We start from the raw sequence: 20,081 nt of genomic DNA, 5'->3' as shown, positions 1-20,081 counted from the left end.
CAGACAAATTGGAAAAATCTTTTAATGCTATCAAATTTGCCTAATGCAGTCTGCAGGTTAATCTGTAAAAGGGTGAGCTGTATGTTTGCCCATATCTTATTATCCTTAGCTGTCAATGTATAAATCAGTGCTGACACAGCTTCTTCTAAATCATCCATATTATACACAAAGGAAAATCTTTTAAAGCAGAGAAAGCACTTGAGCAAATCTTGTCCTACACAAACTGAAAGGCAGATGTCTTCCACTAGACTGTCAGCAGTTGCGGTGATCCTGAAAACTTTTGGACTTCTTCCTTTAATGAGTCACCATGATCATAACCTTAGTGAAGGGTGAGTTGTTACCATTTAAACCGTCTTACTCTGTTTGCACTGAACTAATGGATTGGTTTCAGTTTGAGGAAGGGAAGTTTGCAGATGGGAGAAAAAAAATATTCCCTAGTTTTAAAAATTACTGTCTTTGAAAGATGCATTCATCTTTATGTTTTAGATTATCTCCCATCAGTTACACTCATGATATAAAAATGACTAGACACACACCATGAAGAGCAATTGGTGTGATATATATATTTTTGTTTTTCTAAGCTATGAAAAGGACATGATTTTGAAGACTGTGTGACTGGTTTGAATAGCAATTTATGGTAAAAGTAAAGGTTAAGGGTAAGGATACCTACACTGCATATATGACCCAAACAGAAAGTTAGGCAGTATTCCACAACCAGCATAACATTAACTTATGATGTCCTTCTAACAGATATACTGAAGAAGTCTGATTGGGTTTTTTGATTAAAAAAAAATACTCGATAGCAAGTATGTATTAAGATATGTCTTAAGACATAAGCAAGAATACTAGAAATTAAAAAGTACATATTTATCTATTTTTATGTTATACTTTACAGTTTATTTTAAACATGACTTTCAAAACTACACAATAAAAATCTCCAGTATCATAACAAAACCTTTCTCACCACTAAGCTACTGAGGATACTAATAACCCTAATTCCATTTTAGAAAGCCTTTTTTTCCAAAAGAGCTGCTTTTCTTCTTTTTAAATTATTAGAACACTCTGAGAACCGAAGCTGACCAGACACGGACCAGCAGCTCTGGCCCATTCTCATCCTTCCCCTCTCCCCAGTTTCTCTTCATCATATTCCTGCCTGCTCCATCTCCATTTTGGATCTTTTCTGTGTGGGATCTCTCCATGCTTTTGCAAAGTTGCTGTTCCTTTCTGCCTCCAACATTCACAAAGCTTCGGCAGTGCCATTCCTGTGAAGCTCATAAAATACCAAACACCAGTTGTCACGTCCAAAATCTTTCCATAATCACAAAGAACTAACTGGACTTTGCACCCATGTCTGCAGCATTACCTGGGTATTTCATATACTTACTAACCTACTGCTACTTAAAATGTCAACGTTTTTGTGAGTTCAGCAATAAGAACTAGTAAGAATAATAAGCATTCAACTAATAATAAAATGTCTGCTTTAAAATGTTTTCTATTTATTGCTCTTGTGGATATATCCTATGCTGTAGAAACATGTTGCTAACTTATATTTTCTTCCCTTCTGGCATATGTTGTCTACCAGATAATGATAAATAAGTAAATATACTTTGTTATCCCTCAAGTAGAACATTTAATGACTAACAGAAGTTGCATACATTTAAAAACTACTACCCTCATACAGGCAAAATCCATCATCTGACTCTTGACAGAGAAAACCTTCTTTACTCATTCCTAGAGGGTTAAAAGTTGGGACAATTCAAACAATTGTCTGCTTTACTCTCCTGTTCTTCACAGTTTGAGGACACTTTGTGGTCCCATGCTAGAGAGCTACTTTTTACAACAGAACTGAGTTATGTTTCCTATTTCTTACTTCTCAATTTCAGTTTCAAGACAAATCAATAATAATTTCAGAGGAATTAGTCAAAAATGATGTAAACAAAATTATGCCAGAATTTATTCTGTTTTTATCAAATGTCAGAGAACTGCTTGTTTCCCATGACTATTACTATTTACATCCAAGTAACCCATACTTGCTGAACAAACTAGAAGAAAAGGGAGAACAGATCTATAGTTCAGGTGCTTAATCCCCTAAAAATTGTCTAGCACTCAACTTGGTTAATCCCAGAATTATTTTATATTGTCAAATAACAAAAAAAAGTAAAAATGAAACAGAAGAATATCATCAAAAGGAGAATGTGTACAAGATGAACAATCTGTATGTTAAATGACTCAAAAGATACGATCACATTATTAAGAAATAATTTTTAAAAGAAAACGAAACTCTAAAAATAGTATTGAAATGCTATTTATTTTAACAGTCAGTAAGAACAAGGGGGGTTTTTTGCCAAAGGCTCACCAAAGGATCACCAACCTGCTTGGGAACAAGAGGTTTAGGAGGCACTAGAAAACTGTACCTATTCTTTCCTTCATGGCTTTAGAGCTATTTTTTATTATAACAAAAATCTTAGGCATACACAGAATATATTTCACTAACACCCTGTGAAAATCCTTCTTGATGTAAACTTGAAATGCAGGTGGCTAGCGGTCCAGTTGAGATTCTCAGTAAGAGCAAGCATGAGAAATATTGAATTCTAGATTCTTTAAGCATATCTTAGACAAGTGATGCATTTGGAACAGCACTTGTACAAATGAATAGACAACTATACTTCCAGTTGCAGTGGAATTTTATGCGTGATCTTAGAAGAAATAAGTAATTAGAACAGCTTCAGCAGGAAACTATTTTTCAACTACTAATATCTGAAATTAAAAAAAGTCCAATCATTCCCAAAAAAAGATTAATACAAAATTCATTTATGTCCTTAGTGGCAGTTTTAAATGTTTCAAAATCAGCATAAAAGAGGCATCAGGGCAACAAGTAATACCGATCAAGGTTTTGGACAAAGATTAGTATAATGGGAAGGACTTTGATTGGAGGCTGCTGACTGTCTCCCTCTTCACTAATTCTTCATTTTCCCAGGCAATTTAATGGGTGAAGCTACTACATTGCCCTGCAGCCTTTATCCCTGGCATGACAGCTACAGTCTCCCCTGCTTGCTGGGAATGAATGGAACCAAATAAACACAAAGAAGAGAGGAGTCGAAAGAAAGGCCAAAGGCATGATAAGAAAAACAGGGCACAAGATCCTTGCATGAGATACGATGAAAATGTGCCCTGCTGTTTTTGGTAACATTTAAAATTGCATATATTTAGAGCACAATTCCACCATGATATTTGTATATTCCTTTCCATCCTCTGCCAAGTATTGATTACACAGAGAAAGAGAAAATTGGAATCTTATAAAATTTTACACACTTGAAATGGAAAAGTCATAATGTCAAAATCTACTCAAAAGGAGAGCATAGCACTATTGTTCTTTCAGTGGTGTCTTACACCTTTATGTAACTGAGTTATTTTTCTTCCTAATTCAACCAGCTTCAAAAAAACCACCCCATCCAAGCTTACAATCTGGGCACCTAAAGCATTTTCTTACCATATCAAATATAAACAAAATTCCTGAGGTTGGGAAAATTTAGAACATCTTTCACATCCAGTGTGTGTGCTATATCACCAGGGAGGGTTATGACACCTTCATTAACATGTATATTAACAAAATTGTGTTTATTTTCCCATTTAGATGATAATTTCTCTTTATTTTTTTAAAAAGTGGGTGCCACTGTGTTCTCTGAAGAATCTAATGTCTTGGTGAATACTTTCCTCCCTGAAAAATTAGCAAGTTAAGGGTAACTTTCAGAATTATATTTCCAGAATTTCACGTTTATTTCTCTCAAGTTGCAGATGAGTAGCTATACTTACAGTGTATTACTCTACGTCATTCAAGAATAATTCCTTGAATAGAAAAATTGAGACTTTGACACATTGCAGCTGTTTTGTTTTCCTACATATGAACAGCCAAAATAATGGATACTGGTTTTATAGTTTGGAGAACTACTACAACATACGCTTCCCTCATTTTTTGTCACTTTTACTGAAGAGCTTAATGCTTTACAAACAACTGTGCTGCAGTGGTGAGAGTGAACCCAGGGACATTCTGTTTGGCGTCTGTGAGATGACCTCTGAGTTTGTGAGATGGCACCTGGCGTTAGCCTCCCCAGTAGAAGACAGAGACTGAGTCCAAAGAGGGCCACCAAGATGAGAGGGTTGAAGCAAGTGACATTTGGGGATGGTCTGCAAGAACTGTGTTTCTTTGGCCTTCAGAGAGAGGGGAAAGGGGCGACCTTACTGCTGCCTACAACTGCCTCAAGTGAGAGTACAGACAGAGCCAGACTCTTCCCAGCTATAAGACAAAAGGCATAACAAACTGGAAACTGTGTAATTCCAGTTTGATGTAAATTACATTTGTGAGGCCTGAAGGTTTCTCAGTTTGGTTTTTTTTTATTATGAGGGTGTGGCAGGTTGCCCATGTTGTCAATTCTCATAATGTCTTGCCCATTTTGTTTTTATTTTCTACAGATTCTATACTGTGAGTGTTATTAAGATGTCTAGAAAGAAAACACAATGGATGCATTTTATGGAAACAAAACTGCTTCTTCTGAGAAACATCAAGAGGACTCTGGAGCTAACATACTGCAGGAGATTTTAGTGGTATTATCAACCTTAAAGGAAGCCATTTCCTTCAGATTATCTGAATTAACACCTCATTCCCTTTGCTCTGCAAAGACTAGAAGTATACAAGTATCCAAAATATTCCAACTCCTGATTCAGAACGAAGGTATTTGGTGGAAATGAGAGAATGGTGAGTCTCCATTCAGGAACATAAAATACTTATCAGGTCAAGTTCTGTGAAATTTGTTAGCCACTTTTAAAAGAGCTTAATAGAACTACTATTCTGGATGGTTATCAATCATTCCATGTTAAAAAAAAAGGCTCATAAATTAAAGTGAAACTGATGTAATTACTATTGTTACACAATTTTTTTTTTTTTAAATATATATTACAATATGCTCTAATGCAGATTTCTTTTCTCTTTGTACCTGCCCATATCTCATAGATGAGTTTGGAAGAGATGTAACATTTTTAACATTATGCTTAGCTACTGGGCTATTACTAGAAAAATTATCCAAAACTAGAACAAATATGGAATTCTGTTTATGACAATTCTTAGTAAGGACATACAAGTACTTGGTTCCTGGACCTTAGGTTAATGTCTATTAACCTAAGGTTAATCACCTTCATAGGTTATGAGTCTATGAAGGTTAATCACCTTCATAGACTCATAGAATCACTTAGGTTGGAAAAGACCTGTAAGATCATGGAGTAAACCTGACACTGCCACGTCCACCTCTCAATCATGTCTCTTAATGCCATATATTACACGTTTTTTAAATACCTCCAGTTTATGGTGACTCAATCTCTTCCCCAGGCCACCTTCCCAAAGCTTTAAAAAATTTCTGGTGAAGAAATTTTTCCTCATGTCCAATCTAAACTTCCCCTGGTGCTACTCTAGGCCATTTCCTCTTATCCTCTCGCTTATTACTTGGGAAAGAGACTGACACCCACCTGGCTACAACCTCCTTTCAGATAGTTCAATTCCTTCTGGAATAGTGATGCCTTCTACTACCTATCACTTATCAATTGTCTCCTTAATTTTCTTGAACAATGAAATAAAACTTGTAAAATTCTTGCTATACCTTTCTTCTCTAAGTAATGTCCAAGGCTAGATGGAAGGCTGGGGTTTATCTCTCCTTGCCAAAGATTCTGGAAAGGCACAACGGCCTGATCTAATTATATAAATGCTGTGCTAGAATCCACCCAACCCACCCCATGAACTCATTGGTCATTCTGCAGAGTGACTGTAGAGGGATAATAAAGTTTTCAGATTAGGATTTTGATGGCATTTTTTCCCAGGGACAGCTAATGAGGAGATATCTGTAGTATTTGTCCTATCACATTAAAAAATATGCCACGGATATGATTTGGAATTTGTGGCAATGCTATGGAATTTATGATTTTTTAAAATATTATTTCCCCAAAAGAGAAAGGCTTTAAAGGGTAGATCTACTGTTTTATGCAAGTTTCAGACACAATTCAGGATCCTTAGCTTAAAAATACACACTAAGATAAAAATAATATCTCAGATAAAGATTAGCATCCTAATGCTGTTTCTAACTGGAGTTTTCTTACAATGTCTAAGTACACTTACATTCTAAACTGCTGCTTTGCCACTAGAATATTCTCAATGATGCTGCTATTTTTACTACCAAAGTTCCCTTCTGTAGCTGTATAAATTTTCAAATATAAAAGATCATGCAGAAAAATGCAGGTTTCTTGTAGCCAAACCTCTTTTTCACCATGCATAGTGATGGGACTAGTTCTGAAAAAAACTCATAACCTGTCAATTAAACCAAAGTACCAAAGCTACTTTGAGAAGCACTTGCATGTTTAGGAACACAATAGAATTGAACATAATAATTTTTTCCACTGAGGTACGATAGAATTTCACAGCAGGAAAGAACTGTAGTAGGCCAAATTCTCGGCATTCCACTAAATCTTAAAAAGACATTTTCCTCACCAATTTGTGTGCAGTGCTGCAGGCAACAGAATGAAGTAGAGTCCATCACAGAAAGACAGAAACGCAAAGGGCTTCCTGTCCCATCCTCTCCTACTGAGGATACATCACAACCCTCCCTTTACAATCACAGAGCACTGTGTTTACAAAGCAGTACAACTAGAAAGTTTGTCTTTCTTTTTTAAAACTGGCAACTTCAATTAATAAAAAATATTTCAGCAGGAATTACATGAAAGCCTCCTATAATGATTTGATATTTCCCTATATTTATTGATGCCACATAATTTAGCAATCATATTTTTTCACAGTTCCATCACACACTGGAAGCTCCACAGTCTTTCTGAAACACATTATTGCATGTCCTCTGTCTTTGTTGGTTGTTTATAAGTGGCGAGTCCTTAGCTTACAGCAGGGGTTATAGCTTTTGAGAGCATGACATTTGATTTCCTGCTACAGAAGTTCAGAACAGTCTTCAGGTTGCTTGACTCGTTCAATCCACTGAACTGACCTACCACTCTGAACAGAAAGTTGAAAAGTCACTGCTTTGCTTTGTCTTGAAATTCATGTATTTCCACATTTAGAAACCATAAGAATACAAAACCTGCCCGTGAACATCAAGGTCACTATCTCCAGGAAAGTGTCTTTCTTTCAGAAAAGACAACAGAAGAAAACTGAGCAAGAAAAATAGTCACACAAGTATAAAAACATATGTTAGCAAAACTAGATAATAGCATGATTTTCTTTTATGCAAGCAAACAAAAGGCAAACTTTTAAAACCAAGGCAAAATGATTTTTTCCACTTGAAGCCATAAAATGTTTCAAATTGCCTGACATTCAAATATTAAACTCAGGTTTTATAAACTAATAGTTATAATGCCATGTTGTCTTCAACTCTATTTCAGTGTTTTACATTTCCATAAGGCAATTTTCGGATGTTTAAGATGTGTTAAAGTATTTTGCCAAAGCAAATGGTATCGGTTTTATGCAGAGATTCCTTATGTAGCTGTAACAGTTCTTAGAAAAAAAAAATCTGATACAATGAAATAGCACTGTATCAACAAAGTATTATCATCAGAATATATGGAAAGAAGGAAATACTTACAGATTTTTTATGTCTACTGCTCCTCGGAATGCCTTCCTTGGTATTGCTTGAATCTGATTTTCACTAAGATCACTAAGAAAAAAAAATTAAAATAAATGTAAAAATGCTATATATATATATTTAGTTTTGCATATAACAAAAAGGAAATATAAGAAAATAATTTCAGCCATTATGGTTCAGTCAGTATTTCTAATGAAGGTAATTTTATTACATTAACTGATTTGTAATTGAAAAGAAGAAGTAGCAATAATAGTCAAAACAGTTTATCTGTGTTGCACTAAGTAGTTCCTTTAAAAATAGCAACTTATATGCCAAAAAAAAAAAAAAGCAGAAGTGAGTGTTTTCACTTTTCAACCATTGCAAATCCCTGTTTGATAGTATATTCAGCTTTATGTAAAGAAGACTGTAATCCAGCAAAAAGAACAAATAGTGACCTATTGAGAAACAACAATGAAGCTGTGTAATATCTGAGATCAATATGCTTCTGACTTTTGTTTCAGAGTGTCAAGCACCATATATTTTAAAAGAAGGAATTAAAATACATTCTGCAGCAGATATCTAATATTCCTCCCCAAATCCCTGTATGATCAGCTGTACCATGCTATCTGAAACTATTGTCTTTTACAAAAGAGAAATATTATTAAAATGCTTATAAAATTATTATTCAGTAGTGGTTTTTTGCTATCAGTATGAATAAACAGCCCTTTTTTTTTCTGAAAACCAGACATATTTTTGGCCTTCACAGGTCAATATTGGAAATAAAATCTAGTGAACTGAAGACAGTAGCAGAAGACACAGAGAAAATAAAAAAGAAAGAAACAAAAGCAAATTAGGATCCAGAACTTTCCATTTATGCTATGCACTATTAACAATGATGCACTGCAATAGAAGATGACCAATACGTTAAAGTCAGTATTGCTGTATCTATACCACATGCAGTTTGGAGGTTTCACTTCAGACAATAGTTTGCTACCCTGGACCAAATACACCTATCACACACGGTACATGAATGTTTGAAGTCTTGCAAAGGGGCTTATCTACTTCGTTGTACTAAAATTATGAAATAAGATCTTCTTTTGGAAGCCCTCCGAGATGCACCTATCTGTACACAATATGGGCAACACAATTACATGAAGAAGCTTTCTTAAGCATCTGAATAAAATGTACAAACAAATCAGATGCATACACGTGTATCTACAGAGGGATTTTAAGTCCATTTGCACAGCAGTTTTCTTGTGGTTAACTAGATTTCATTTTTCTAAAACCAATCCAGGATCTTCACTCCAAAGCATATCAAATGCAATCCAGCTCCTAACAGAAGTTTCTCTGTCTTGAGCTTTAGAGACATCTTTAGAGGGCCTTTTTCATAGAGTTTTTAGAGAAACATTGCAAAACTGTGCACAGCAAAAAAAAATCTAGCTCAGAGTAAGTGAACAAGCAAGAATAATTTAGTTGATTAGATATAAATAGTCGTGCTTTTGAGATATTCTTTCTCTAAAATGTAATCTAGCATGGGCTCATATTGCCAGTTCTGAGAAATCACTCCTGAAGATCTTTCAGATTTATGAACTCACAAAAAAAAAAATTTGAGGACTTTATAAAACCCCATGATGCCCAACTTTAACAAAATTTATATCAATATAATTATTTTGAAAATAATTCCACATACATTGACAGCAATTTTGTTTTATCCAATTCATTGTTAATTTATGGAAAATCACTTTCTATTTACTAAATCTTTCATAGTTCATGCACCTAATTGCACTGCAATATCTTACGAAGTATACTTAAAACTAGACCCAATTTTAGTATTATTAACCGTGTGTGAAAAAAGAGAATTTGTGAGCTGTGATTTAATTTTCAAGCCACCTAAGTAATCTTGAAATGGGATATGACTGCACTGCTCTGACAATAAATTCAGGGGCAATGAATGAAAAAGCAGCCTTCAGCATTTGTTACGGTAACATGATTTAACAGCCTACTTCCTTGGAAAAAAATTCCCTCATAAGCATAAAATGCAAATATCTATATTTACACTTCTGCTTAATTGACTAATACATTTTACCTATATAAAAAATTATGTGTGAAGTGGCTAAGCTAGCAGTAGTGATTTGTATCATGATCAATGATGAGTTTATAACACAGATATATGTATGTATCTATGTAAGCCACTGCCATACTCATATACTAGAGGAGATAATGGGTAACAGTGCATCAAGCTTTTCATGGCATTTGATATAACATCATCATTCACCATTTTATAGAATTTTAAAAAGTGAAAGATGAGCAATACTGAGGCCATCAGTGCAAGTGCAAATTATTTTAAAAAACTAATAGAAAATATCAATGGTCAAAATCTTTGTTTCTGTGGGAAATTTTGGCACAAACATAAGGACTTAAAGGACAGCTATTGTGCCAGGTTCCTCAACAGACAATACACTTAGGCTGGATGTGCAAAAGACAGAAGACTAATTAATTGCATGCTAGATTTTCTGCTGGGTCCGCACAGTCAACACCATTTCCATGTAGCACAAGCTCAAGAAAACTGAAGTATAGTGTTCCCTGGTAATTTTAGCTCATTTCAAATGTAAACTGCTTGACTGCAAAGGTTCCCAACCTTGCTGAACAAGGCATTGTTTAAAGCATCCATTTAAATATGCAGAGCTAAGTAAGGTTGGCAATTGTTGTTTTCCAAAAGTAATTTTTTTGCAATGTATCAGCTGGTTTCTGAAACTTTCTTTGAACTGTTTCTCTAACAGAAGTGTAAGTTCATTTCTACACTGCAAAATTCTACTTCTCATAAAAAAATATGATTTTCCTTATAGCAGGAAAATTTTTAGTAGTTATTTATTGATTGCTTCAAGTTTTCATCTGCGCAGTGTAAAAAGGTTTCTTCATAGAAACCTTGAGGGGCTTAAACAAACATCCAACTTTTTCTTCTTGCATAAATTACACCTACATTTCACTACTCAGAAGCTGTGTGTGGTCTTTTTTATTGATGACTGAACCCATTCCACTGCAATTCTTAGACTGCTCACAAAAATGGCCACAAGCAGCACAAGGTGCATTGTGACTTTCAGGGCAAATGGGGCAAAAATCTATTTTGTAGATTAAACCAGACAATTTTGCAGGCCATTACACTACATTGATTTGACTTTGCAACTTATATTCTGTAGTGAAGAAAGGTGCAAAACCCCTTTTCAACCTGATGGTCATTGTATTGCTGCACTAATAACTGTGTGGACTTCATCTTCCATTTCAAAAACAGGCAGCATTTGAACAGAGACTCTATGATGGCAATTGATACCCCTAAAATGAAAGAATGTCTAAGCATTTCAGTAACATTTAAGCCAGGATACAACAAAACATCTTTTATAAGAAAAGATCTGTATTTTTTTTAAAAAGGCATGAACCTGCTTCGCATTAGAAAGCAGCAATATGACCAAGATACTTTAATTGGAACAAATTATCCTCCACTAATATTACAGCCCAAGACCTTACATGAAAATCCAGAATACCTCTGAAACAGCAGAATTAATTTAAAAATACAACTAGAGTGAAAAAGCCAAGGCTATCTGACAATTTCTTTCTTTAGAGCACAATGATCCAGTGAGATGTTTAGACAAATTCATCTTTATGCAGATTCTAGCTGTCATAGAGGCCTCTTGCAACTAAATTATTCTTGACTCTGTTATATAATTCCTAGAGAGATACACTCCCAGTTATTAAAGGGAGTACCTTAGACATTGAGCTTTCAAGAAAATTCCATGGCGGAACTTTGTGAGCCTCATTTATGTCATGCAGTGGTGGGCAGAGCACCTTCATTCCTCGGCTTCCACCACTCCTCCTTGCTCCGGCATCACCAAACCTGTGCTCAGGGCCACATGTAACTTCAGTCTCTCTGAATGTGAGATGTTCTCAAGGAGAACTCTCATGTTTGTTTCCTCAAGTTAAAAGGTAATACAGGGGTTAAATGGCAGATTTGCACCAAAAGCCACCTGGGTGAGTTAGACTGGCAGCAGCTGACAGAGATTTTTTAGAGGAGGCACAAATGAGCATCACTGCTGCTCTAGATGCACAAACCAGCCTGGGTACAGCAGATTGTTTCAGATAAGTTTAAGATGTATATAAGTCAAGAATTCTTCTGAGTTGTAATATCTGGCTGCAACCTCATTTTCTCAAATGTAAAAAAAAGGAAAACCAAACCCATACACCAAACAAAGCTAAATCCCACTATAAATGAAGATACACAGTGGAGAATGCACAAAGATTTCTGAATTTTTGCCCAAGTACAGCAATGTTCTGAAAAACTTGCATACTACTTTTTCCTCTCTTAGAAGATCAGGTGTGTTTTTCTAAATCAAAGACTAAATATGCTGCATCTAAATAATTACTTTTTATAATTAACATAGTCTATCCAAGTATTCAAACTCATCAATAAAACCAGAAATAGTATAGATTCTCTAAGATCCATGATCAAATAAGTTCTGCAATTACGTGCTTTTGTAAAATAAAATTTCTTTTTAAACAAACTGGATAAAGGAAATTTACATGCAATGGATTCTGATAAGCACATATGCCTCAGCTTTTAAACCAAATTCCAAAGATTAAAGATTTAATTCGGATATTCTGACAAAGCAACTGAACTTGTCTAATTTGACATTATGCCTAAAAGAATGTAGATTTCTGTATTTCACAAAGCAAACTAGAAAAAAAATCAATAACAAAAACAACATCAAAAAAGGCCCCAAAGACCTCTGCCCCACTCTCCCTCTCCCAACAGCTTCATTTTGTGTATGCAGGGTTTTTTCTCTAAGTATCCATGGGTAATGATAATGTATGACACTTGTGGAAATAGCAGGAAGACCTTGCCAAAAACCTTGTTACTACTGAATCCCTCCTAAGAACAGGCGGGAAATGGTACAGTTATATTTATCATATCTACTGGTTAGTAGAGAGATGTGTATCAGGGAAAAACCTCACAGCTTAGAGTCCTGTGAACATTTGAAATTCATACCAATAGAAGATACAAACACGTTCTCAGAAGATAAAACCTTGAAGACTTACATGCAGTATTGTTTTCTTATCTGAAGATAAAGCCCTGAGATAACCTGAAATTAATGATCCTGATAGAATGTTTCAGCTCTTAAAAAATGCAAACACTACCACATCTCAGTTATTTTATTACTTACCATGTATGGTTCTCAGTTGAATATCCTATTTACCCTTAAAAAGGAGTGCTCAATTTTTAATTATATAAATTGAAACATCACATAAAATATCTATATCATAAACTGTTAAGGCTGCATCACAGTTTTGTTGTGTGGCTAAATCATTGTTCATTCTGAAACACTAAATCTTTTGAAGATGGCAAACCTGCTTGTAAATTTAATTACTTGTAATTTTATTTTCCTCTATGGTTTAACCTCCCTCTGTGTCTGACCAGTGATATCATAAATCTGTACTGCCATCCTGTACTTTGCAAAATACTGAGTACTGGGAATGAGTAATGTGTCCTGATTTTTAAAGGAAGAGGCAGAAATACTCAGCCAAACTAAGTATTGAATGCTTACCAGTTTACTTACACCAGTTTATAAAAACTTCTCAGAAAGTGGCTATTCCATAATCAGCAGCCTGATAATTATTTACATATAAGTGACATGAACAAAGTAAGCCTTGCTAAGTACTTCTCTCTTACTGGAAAACAACAGTCTTAACATTAGCTAACTATATTCTGCATGAAATCCTCCATGCCTGCGCAAGGTGGCAAAGTGTCATAGTTCATGAGACTACTGGACATTCAAAGAAATAACAAGAATGAGAATTATTTAAATTATTTGACTGAAAATCTATTATATGTATTTGGACATGGGGGATTTCACTTGGAATACAAAGATGGTGAAAAAAACCAAACAACAAATTTTAGAATAGGATAGTTCAGTTGAAAGGGACCTACAATTATCACCTAGGCCAATCAGATGATTTTGATGGAACAAGTAACAACTTCTTTTTAGGTATCAAATAGACAATTATCCTAAAATAGTAAAGCTAGCAAAACAATTGATTTATGAATATCAAATGCTCCTGTCCATTTCAGCTGTTTTTATTATGATCAGCTTTTTCTTCAGTGTTCCTGCAATATTTCTGTATCTGAGTACACCTTAAAAAATACAGGTGGCAGGGAGAAGACAAGCACTACCTATTCATTAAGGAGCTCCTTGCAGAAAGAGCCTGTGAAACGTGCTCTGGTATAGGCTACTCACCGGATCCTGGACTTGATTAAGACCTGTGAGGTCTTGCATGGTCTGAGATACTTCTCTAGTCACAGTCACATTAACGAGGCACATCATCTAAAACCTCAAAGCTATTCCAGAGCAAGACCTAAGAGCGATTGTTTACTCCTCTGGCTTTGATCTTAGGGAAAGCAAAGTACTCTGCCTCACTGGGAGGCACTGAAGACACCAGCAGTAAAATCTGAGATATGGAAGGCGAGAACATGCTGACACATGATAGTGTAAGACAAGGGAGCCACAGCCCCAAGTTTCAACTGTCTTGATATGTCTCCAAAGAAGTATGGCAAAAGATTATTTCATATTATCATGAACACTGGCAGCTGCCTCTGTTGGCAAAAGCTGCCATAGCCATGGGCTTTCCGATTCAAAGAGGAGAGAATGAAACCCCAAAGTAGATTTTTCATGTTGCAATGGATCTCTGATTTGGATTTTACTCCTAAGATGCCAGTTTTCGACTTCCAAAATTTGAATAAATACGTTTTTCTACTCTGTATTAGATGTCTTGGGTTAACATGGAAAATTTCTGAACAGATGGGTTTTTTTCTGCTCATGAAACTTCATTTATCACTATACAACCATACTCCTAAATTGCAAAATTCCAGCATGACTAGGAATTTAATCTAAGACCTTTTCTGAATGCTACAGAGGCATGCTTCGACAACCACAAGTTTTTGTTGTATTAGGATAAAGTATATATGAAAATTATTTTCCAAACTATGTAATGAGAATCAAACCAAAGTAAAAAGTCTTCAAGAATACAGATGCTACTGAACATTGTGGTGCTATACCTGGAGAGACAGTTCCTTCAAAATTAGTAGCTCAGGTGAACTGAAGATACTGAAGCCTATTGGGAATTCCATCATGGCAGAAATATATCAGATTGTAACACAAGCTTTCTAAACAAACGTGACACAATGTGCTTTAATCTATGACACAACATGTTTTATCCTATGTCCAGAAAATACATTAATATATACAAACAATTAAGTACCTTTCCCATCAGTCAAGCGAGGCTTATCCAGTTAATTGTAAGAATACTGACATATGCTTGGCTTTAACTTTATACAGCTACTGTATAACAAGTTACAGTACAGCATCACTTATTCATGAAGATAATCTTATACCCAAATGGCTTGTCGTGTCCTTTTAGCAGGCATAGCTTCCTGGCAGATCTACAGATCAATTATGATGGAACAAGGAAATGTTTAAAAATATATACTTAAAAATACAGTCTAAACTCTTGTTCTGAAAAAGCAAAACAAACAAAGAAATAAAATCAAACAACCAACAACTCTGCTGCACCATTATTCTTTGACTGTGAAATAAACCAGTTAACTTCCTATTAATTTCAATGTTTTTTCCTTCTGTTCTTTAGTAAAACAATCATTGCAGCTATTTCTCTTCATATTGAAGATACAAAAGGTGTCCAATACTATCAGACTAATATGTCTCTATGGCACATATATCCCTTTATAAAGATAAAACCTATAAATTATAATTTCAAACATCAGTCCTGTAAACCATTATTGCTGCTGCTTCCCATAGGAGGATTAAAATTTCATGTATGAGAAGGCTACTATGAGCCTCCTTTTACAGATGGGGAAACCAAGGTTGCATGTATCAGCGGTAGCATGTATCAGTACCCTGCTGAGGAGCACAAAACCGATGAGAAAGATTTTGATCACAGAGTTTCAGGTTCTCTCCGCATCACTAATTTCCATTTGCTCTGTTGACTCCCTAGAGATTCAGATGCTGCACATAGTAGGCACATAACCTATTCTCACGCCAAAGCAGGATCACTCCCTGGGCCATGGTGTGCTACATTGCCCAAGTGAATATTTCACATTTCACAACACAGGGCAATCATCACTGCAACACGGACTGAATTATTAGAGTCACACCAATTCCCATGGTAAGGAATGCAGCTTTTTTTTTTTCCTAAGAATATTCAGACTGAATTTCCCTGCCCACTTTTATCTCTCATTTTTTAATGATAGCACTTTTGATGATATCATTGATGTTTCTTTCATTCTTAATGCTTGAGGTTTTTTAAATGTCATCCATTTATAAATCTGTTACAGAATCAAAATGTACTTTTTATTATAGTTCTGACATACTATTATTTGTATTATTTAAGCAGCAGGTCTTTTAATCCACTTTATCTATTTATTTATTAAAGAAGAGAGATCATTTATGCGTAAGTATAGAACATATACAGCAAAAGAGAAAAAGTAACGCACTACACAATAGTAGTACAGGTAGTCTGGTGATCTCCAGAGTTTACCAGTACCTTCAACCTTAACATTTAGTACAAGTCATCCAAAATTTAAATTCTGATAACTAGGTCTAATTTTTTTTTTTTGTTTGAGAAACTCTCTCATACCCATGCAATATAATACACAACTTATTTATAATTTTGAGTATTAGTAATTAGTGATTTCTGCAGAATCTAAATAGCACAGAGTACAAGTACTAGGCCTTTAACTTTTTAATAGGAATACATTTTGGGTTTGGACTAAGCCAAAACCTTCAATCTCAGTCTTGGCAGAAAAGTTAACCCATGGGCTACAAAATCAATTCTACTCTACAGTGTCTCCAAAAGTGTACTTAAATCAATTTGTATACTCAGATACTACTGAAAATAATTGCCTAAGAATATTCACCATTTATTCTTTATTGTTCTAGAGTGGCCTAGCAGGGCAAATGCTAATTGTGCAATAAAATAGGAGTATTAGGACCACACATGTATTTTATTGGAGTCTTAGAAATTATTTTTGAAAAGGAAAGCAGTCTTTAATAGTCTTTTCCACTAAATTAATTTAGAATTCTCTTTTGTTTAGACTATAAAAACCCCAAAACAAAACAAGAAAGGAAATTACACATTGTAGCTCCTGAAGAGGAAAGGACCACCCACAATTTCAGAGAGAACTGACATACTACTTCAAATTTGGCTTCAGCGTAATCCTTTTCATAGAAAAACTTGAAGCTCTTAAGAACACCCCTCACCCCCCAAAGAAAAAAATTGACAATTTTTATCCTCCCCACAGTCTCAAATTGGTCAAGCTGAAGAAAGGCACTGAGTAACATTTTACTGACTGCTGCTTATCATGCATCCCTAATAGCACTATCATTCCCCAACAGGGCCCAAGACAGCAGCACAGCTGTGATGTGTCCAGGCATTGTTGACCTACAGCCCTACTTGCAGTTTGCAGAGTGGGAAATGACTTTTACCCACGTGGATGTATATCCATATGGTGAGGCTGCACCTCCGGTGCTGTGTTCAGTTCTGGGCCCTGCAGCACAAGAAAGATATTGAGGGACTGGAGTCCAAAGGGCAATGGAGCTGGGGAAGGGTCTGGAGCACAAGTCTGATGAAGAGCAGCTGAGGGAGCTGGGGGTGTTTAGCCTGGTGAAAAAGAGGCTCAGGGAAGACCTTATTGGTCTCTATGACTGCCTCAAAGGAGGTTGTGGATAGGTGGGGATCAGTCTCTTGCCCTGGGTAACAAGTGACAGGACAAGAGGAAATGGTCTCAAATTGTGCTGGGGAGGTTCAGGTCAGATATGGGTTTTGTTTGTGGATTTCCCTCTCCTTTTTCTTTAACCAGTTTGGAATTGAAGGCAAAATAGAAAATAACTTAAATCTTTATATGTCACTTTTTCATACAAGGCCACAAAAGACTGTTTCTTTGTAGGGAAAGGGTGAAGATTCTGCTATTTTCATTTTACTTGTCTCTGATAGGCGATTTGGTGATTAATTTTTAATCAACTATTACACTTGACAGACTTGAAAATGCACTATAAGTTGAGAACTTTAAAAGAATAAAACAAGATTCTGCCAGGTAACTTTCACTTCTTCTGGCACATTAGACACTCAGCATATGCATGGCTGAAACATCCATTTGGCTTGGCTGGGGATCTGCTCACATTAAGAATAGATGAGATGGCATATTTAATTTTCCAAAAGACCTCTTCAACAGTATCTGAAAAATCTATCACTACTTTTCCCTGTAACAAAACTTCCTTTTTAGAAGAAGTTTGCAGCTGTCAACATGTCTTTAATATTTAATATTGTTTCACCTGCTTTGGAATTGAAACTGTAAGCACTTTCAGGAACTGATTGAAAGGTTGTCTGGTACATTGTCTAGTTTCACTACACAGTCGGTAACCCTGTATATTCTCTTCTGAAATATCACTCAGCAAGCTGTGGCAATTTCTGTTTCTTCAAAACAGAGCAGAGCGGATTCCTGATCCAACCCCATTATGCAGAGCTGCAATTCCAATACAGACAAGTAATAATTACATTCCTGGACGTTTTTCATGAAGTATAGCTCCAAACTTTTACTCTAATAATAACCTGAGTAGTTCAAGTCTTTCCTAACAGTAAAACTAACCTTGAACAACTTGTCAAGAGACAGGGAAAAATTTGAAGAGTAAACTAGAAAAGATCTTGCAGACCATTAATGTTGAACAGCACTGTGCTCACTCTTCCTTCGAGTCAAATGATGCAATTTGGGGATTGTCTCTTGAGATAGCTCATTGCTTGATAAGACAGATTTATTGTACAGTCTTAGCTTTATACAATATGTATAGTTGCATAATATATATGAAGCACTGATGCTTCAAGCTTTAAGGCTGTTGCCTGTCAGTGCCAAAAACTATGCTAAAACAGTGAAAGAATCCAAAGCAAATTATTTAAAGGATTACCACAGATGATTTAAAAAAAATCGACAACAGCTAAGCTACCATCATGGCTGCTTATCAATTTTATGTGACTGTTTTTCTGGTCTTCACCCATCTCTTTATAGATATCTGTCAATTCTTATACTGTAATATCTTTCACAAAACTATTTTGCTTTACTGGGTGCTGGTTTGTTGGTATTTTTCTTATTCTGCATAAGAGTAAGTACAGGGACTAGCACCACTGGGCTTCTGGACCAAAGAACTAGGGCTTTTAGCTGTTCTATGAGAAAACTAATAATGGAAAGGACAAGAAACGTATGTTCATATTATCTTCCACTTCACTGACAATGAACTATAAAACAGTAATAACAAGCTCAATTATTTAACTGAATGACTGGATTTTTTTGTTTATTCTATTTGTTGTGTGCTGTTTATGTGCTGGTTAACACAATTAAAAGCTCTTAGGAGAAAAAAAAATTGTTGAGAAACTTCAGGGCAATTACTGATACATATATTCAGGTACTCTGGAAGTAAAACTTCCCACTGACCAGGATTAGATTACTTTAATACTCTAGCTGCACGTCCCAGAAGTGCCTAGCCTCAAGTTTCTGTTCAAGGGCTTCAGGCTTTTCTTTCTTCTTGAGCCTGCCTTCTATTTCTCTGACTTTTCCAGCCTTTTCCCCCAAACTTCTGTCACCACAATTGTTTTCCCTTTCAGTGCCACACAAAGAATGAGAATTTCAAGAGGTATTTTCCTCTTAAAAAAGGAGCTGAGAATACAGAAGAGGCAATATAACTGGTCTGTAAAGCAAGAAGAGTGCATCCTACCTGGATTCAGGGGCTATTTAGAATTGAAAACCCTTGTAAAAATGGTAAAAATGTATGTAAGTAATAAAAAGAAAATTCGCCATTACAGAATGAATTTATCACAACCAATTTCTTAATCAATAGCAAAATAAGATGAACAACTATGGGTAATATCTGCATCAGAGTGCTTGCATTCTATATTTCAAGAATGTGAAAAATCCCATTTCTTGTTACAGCCCTGTGTGTATGCTGTTGCCACAATACCAGTATGTAAACCACATTAAAATGTTCTAGGAAAAATAATCCATGCAAAATGGAATTTAATATTTTTTATAGAAAAGCTTAAATTTTATTGCTACTTCTGCCATATTTATCCCCCTTTTCCCTCTCAAACTTGCAAAAAGGCTCAGCTGCTTGTACTAGGAATAATTTCCATTCAGACATTTTTTTAAGCTTGAAGTCTACAAAGCTGATTTTCTGTTCCAGGACTGCACTTTTCCACTGACACCATCAAAAAGTAGCTGCTCTTAATTGCACTTTAAAAACCCATCTTCTCCCTTTTCAGATATTTTTCCTCTACCTGTATATTCTCAAGCCTTTTTTTCCCAAATTGCTAAATTCTTTCCCTTCAACCAATATCCAGACTCTGCTAAGCAGCTGATGGAGCTTTGCC

The 20,081-nt window shown here is 35.4% G+C and overlaps 1 protein-coding gene across 1 annotated transcript in view; it reads right to left on the bottom strand.

The window, feature by feature from the left end:
• SLIT2 (slit guidance ligand 2) overlaps positions 1-20,081 on the bottom strand; it is a 263,385-nt gene that overhangs the window by 104,533 nt on the left and 138,771 nt on the right. The window contains 1 exon segment of the mRNA XM_032109098.1: positions 7,629-7,700. Coding sequence (XP_031964989.1) covers positions 7,629-7,700 — 72 coding nt within the window.

Source organism: Corvus moneduloides, chromosome 5, assembly GCF_009650955.1.
Source record: "Corvus moneduloides isolate bCorMon1 chromosome 5, bCorMon1.pri, whole genome shotgun sequence".
NCBI classification, from domain to species: Eukaryota; Metazoa; Chordata; class Aves; order Passeriformes; family Corvidae; genus Corvus; species Corvus moneduloides.
Note: the sequence above shows the minus strand (reverse complement) of the source record. Positions and strands in the feature narration are given on the sequence as shown.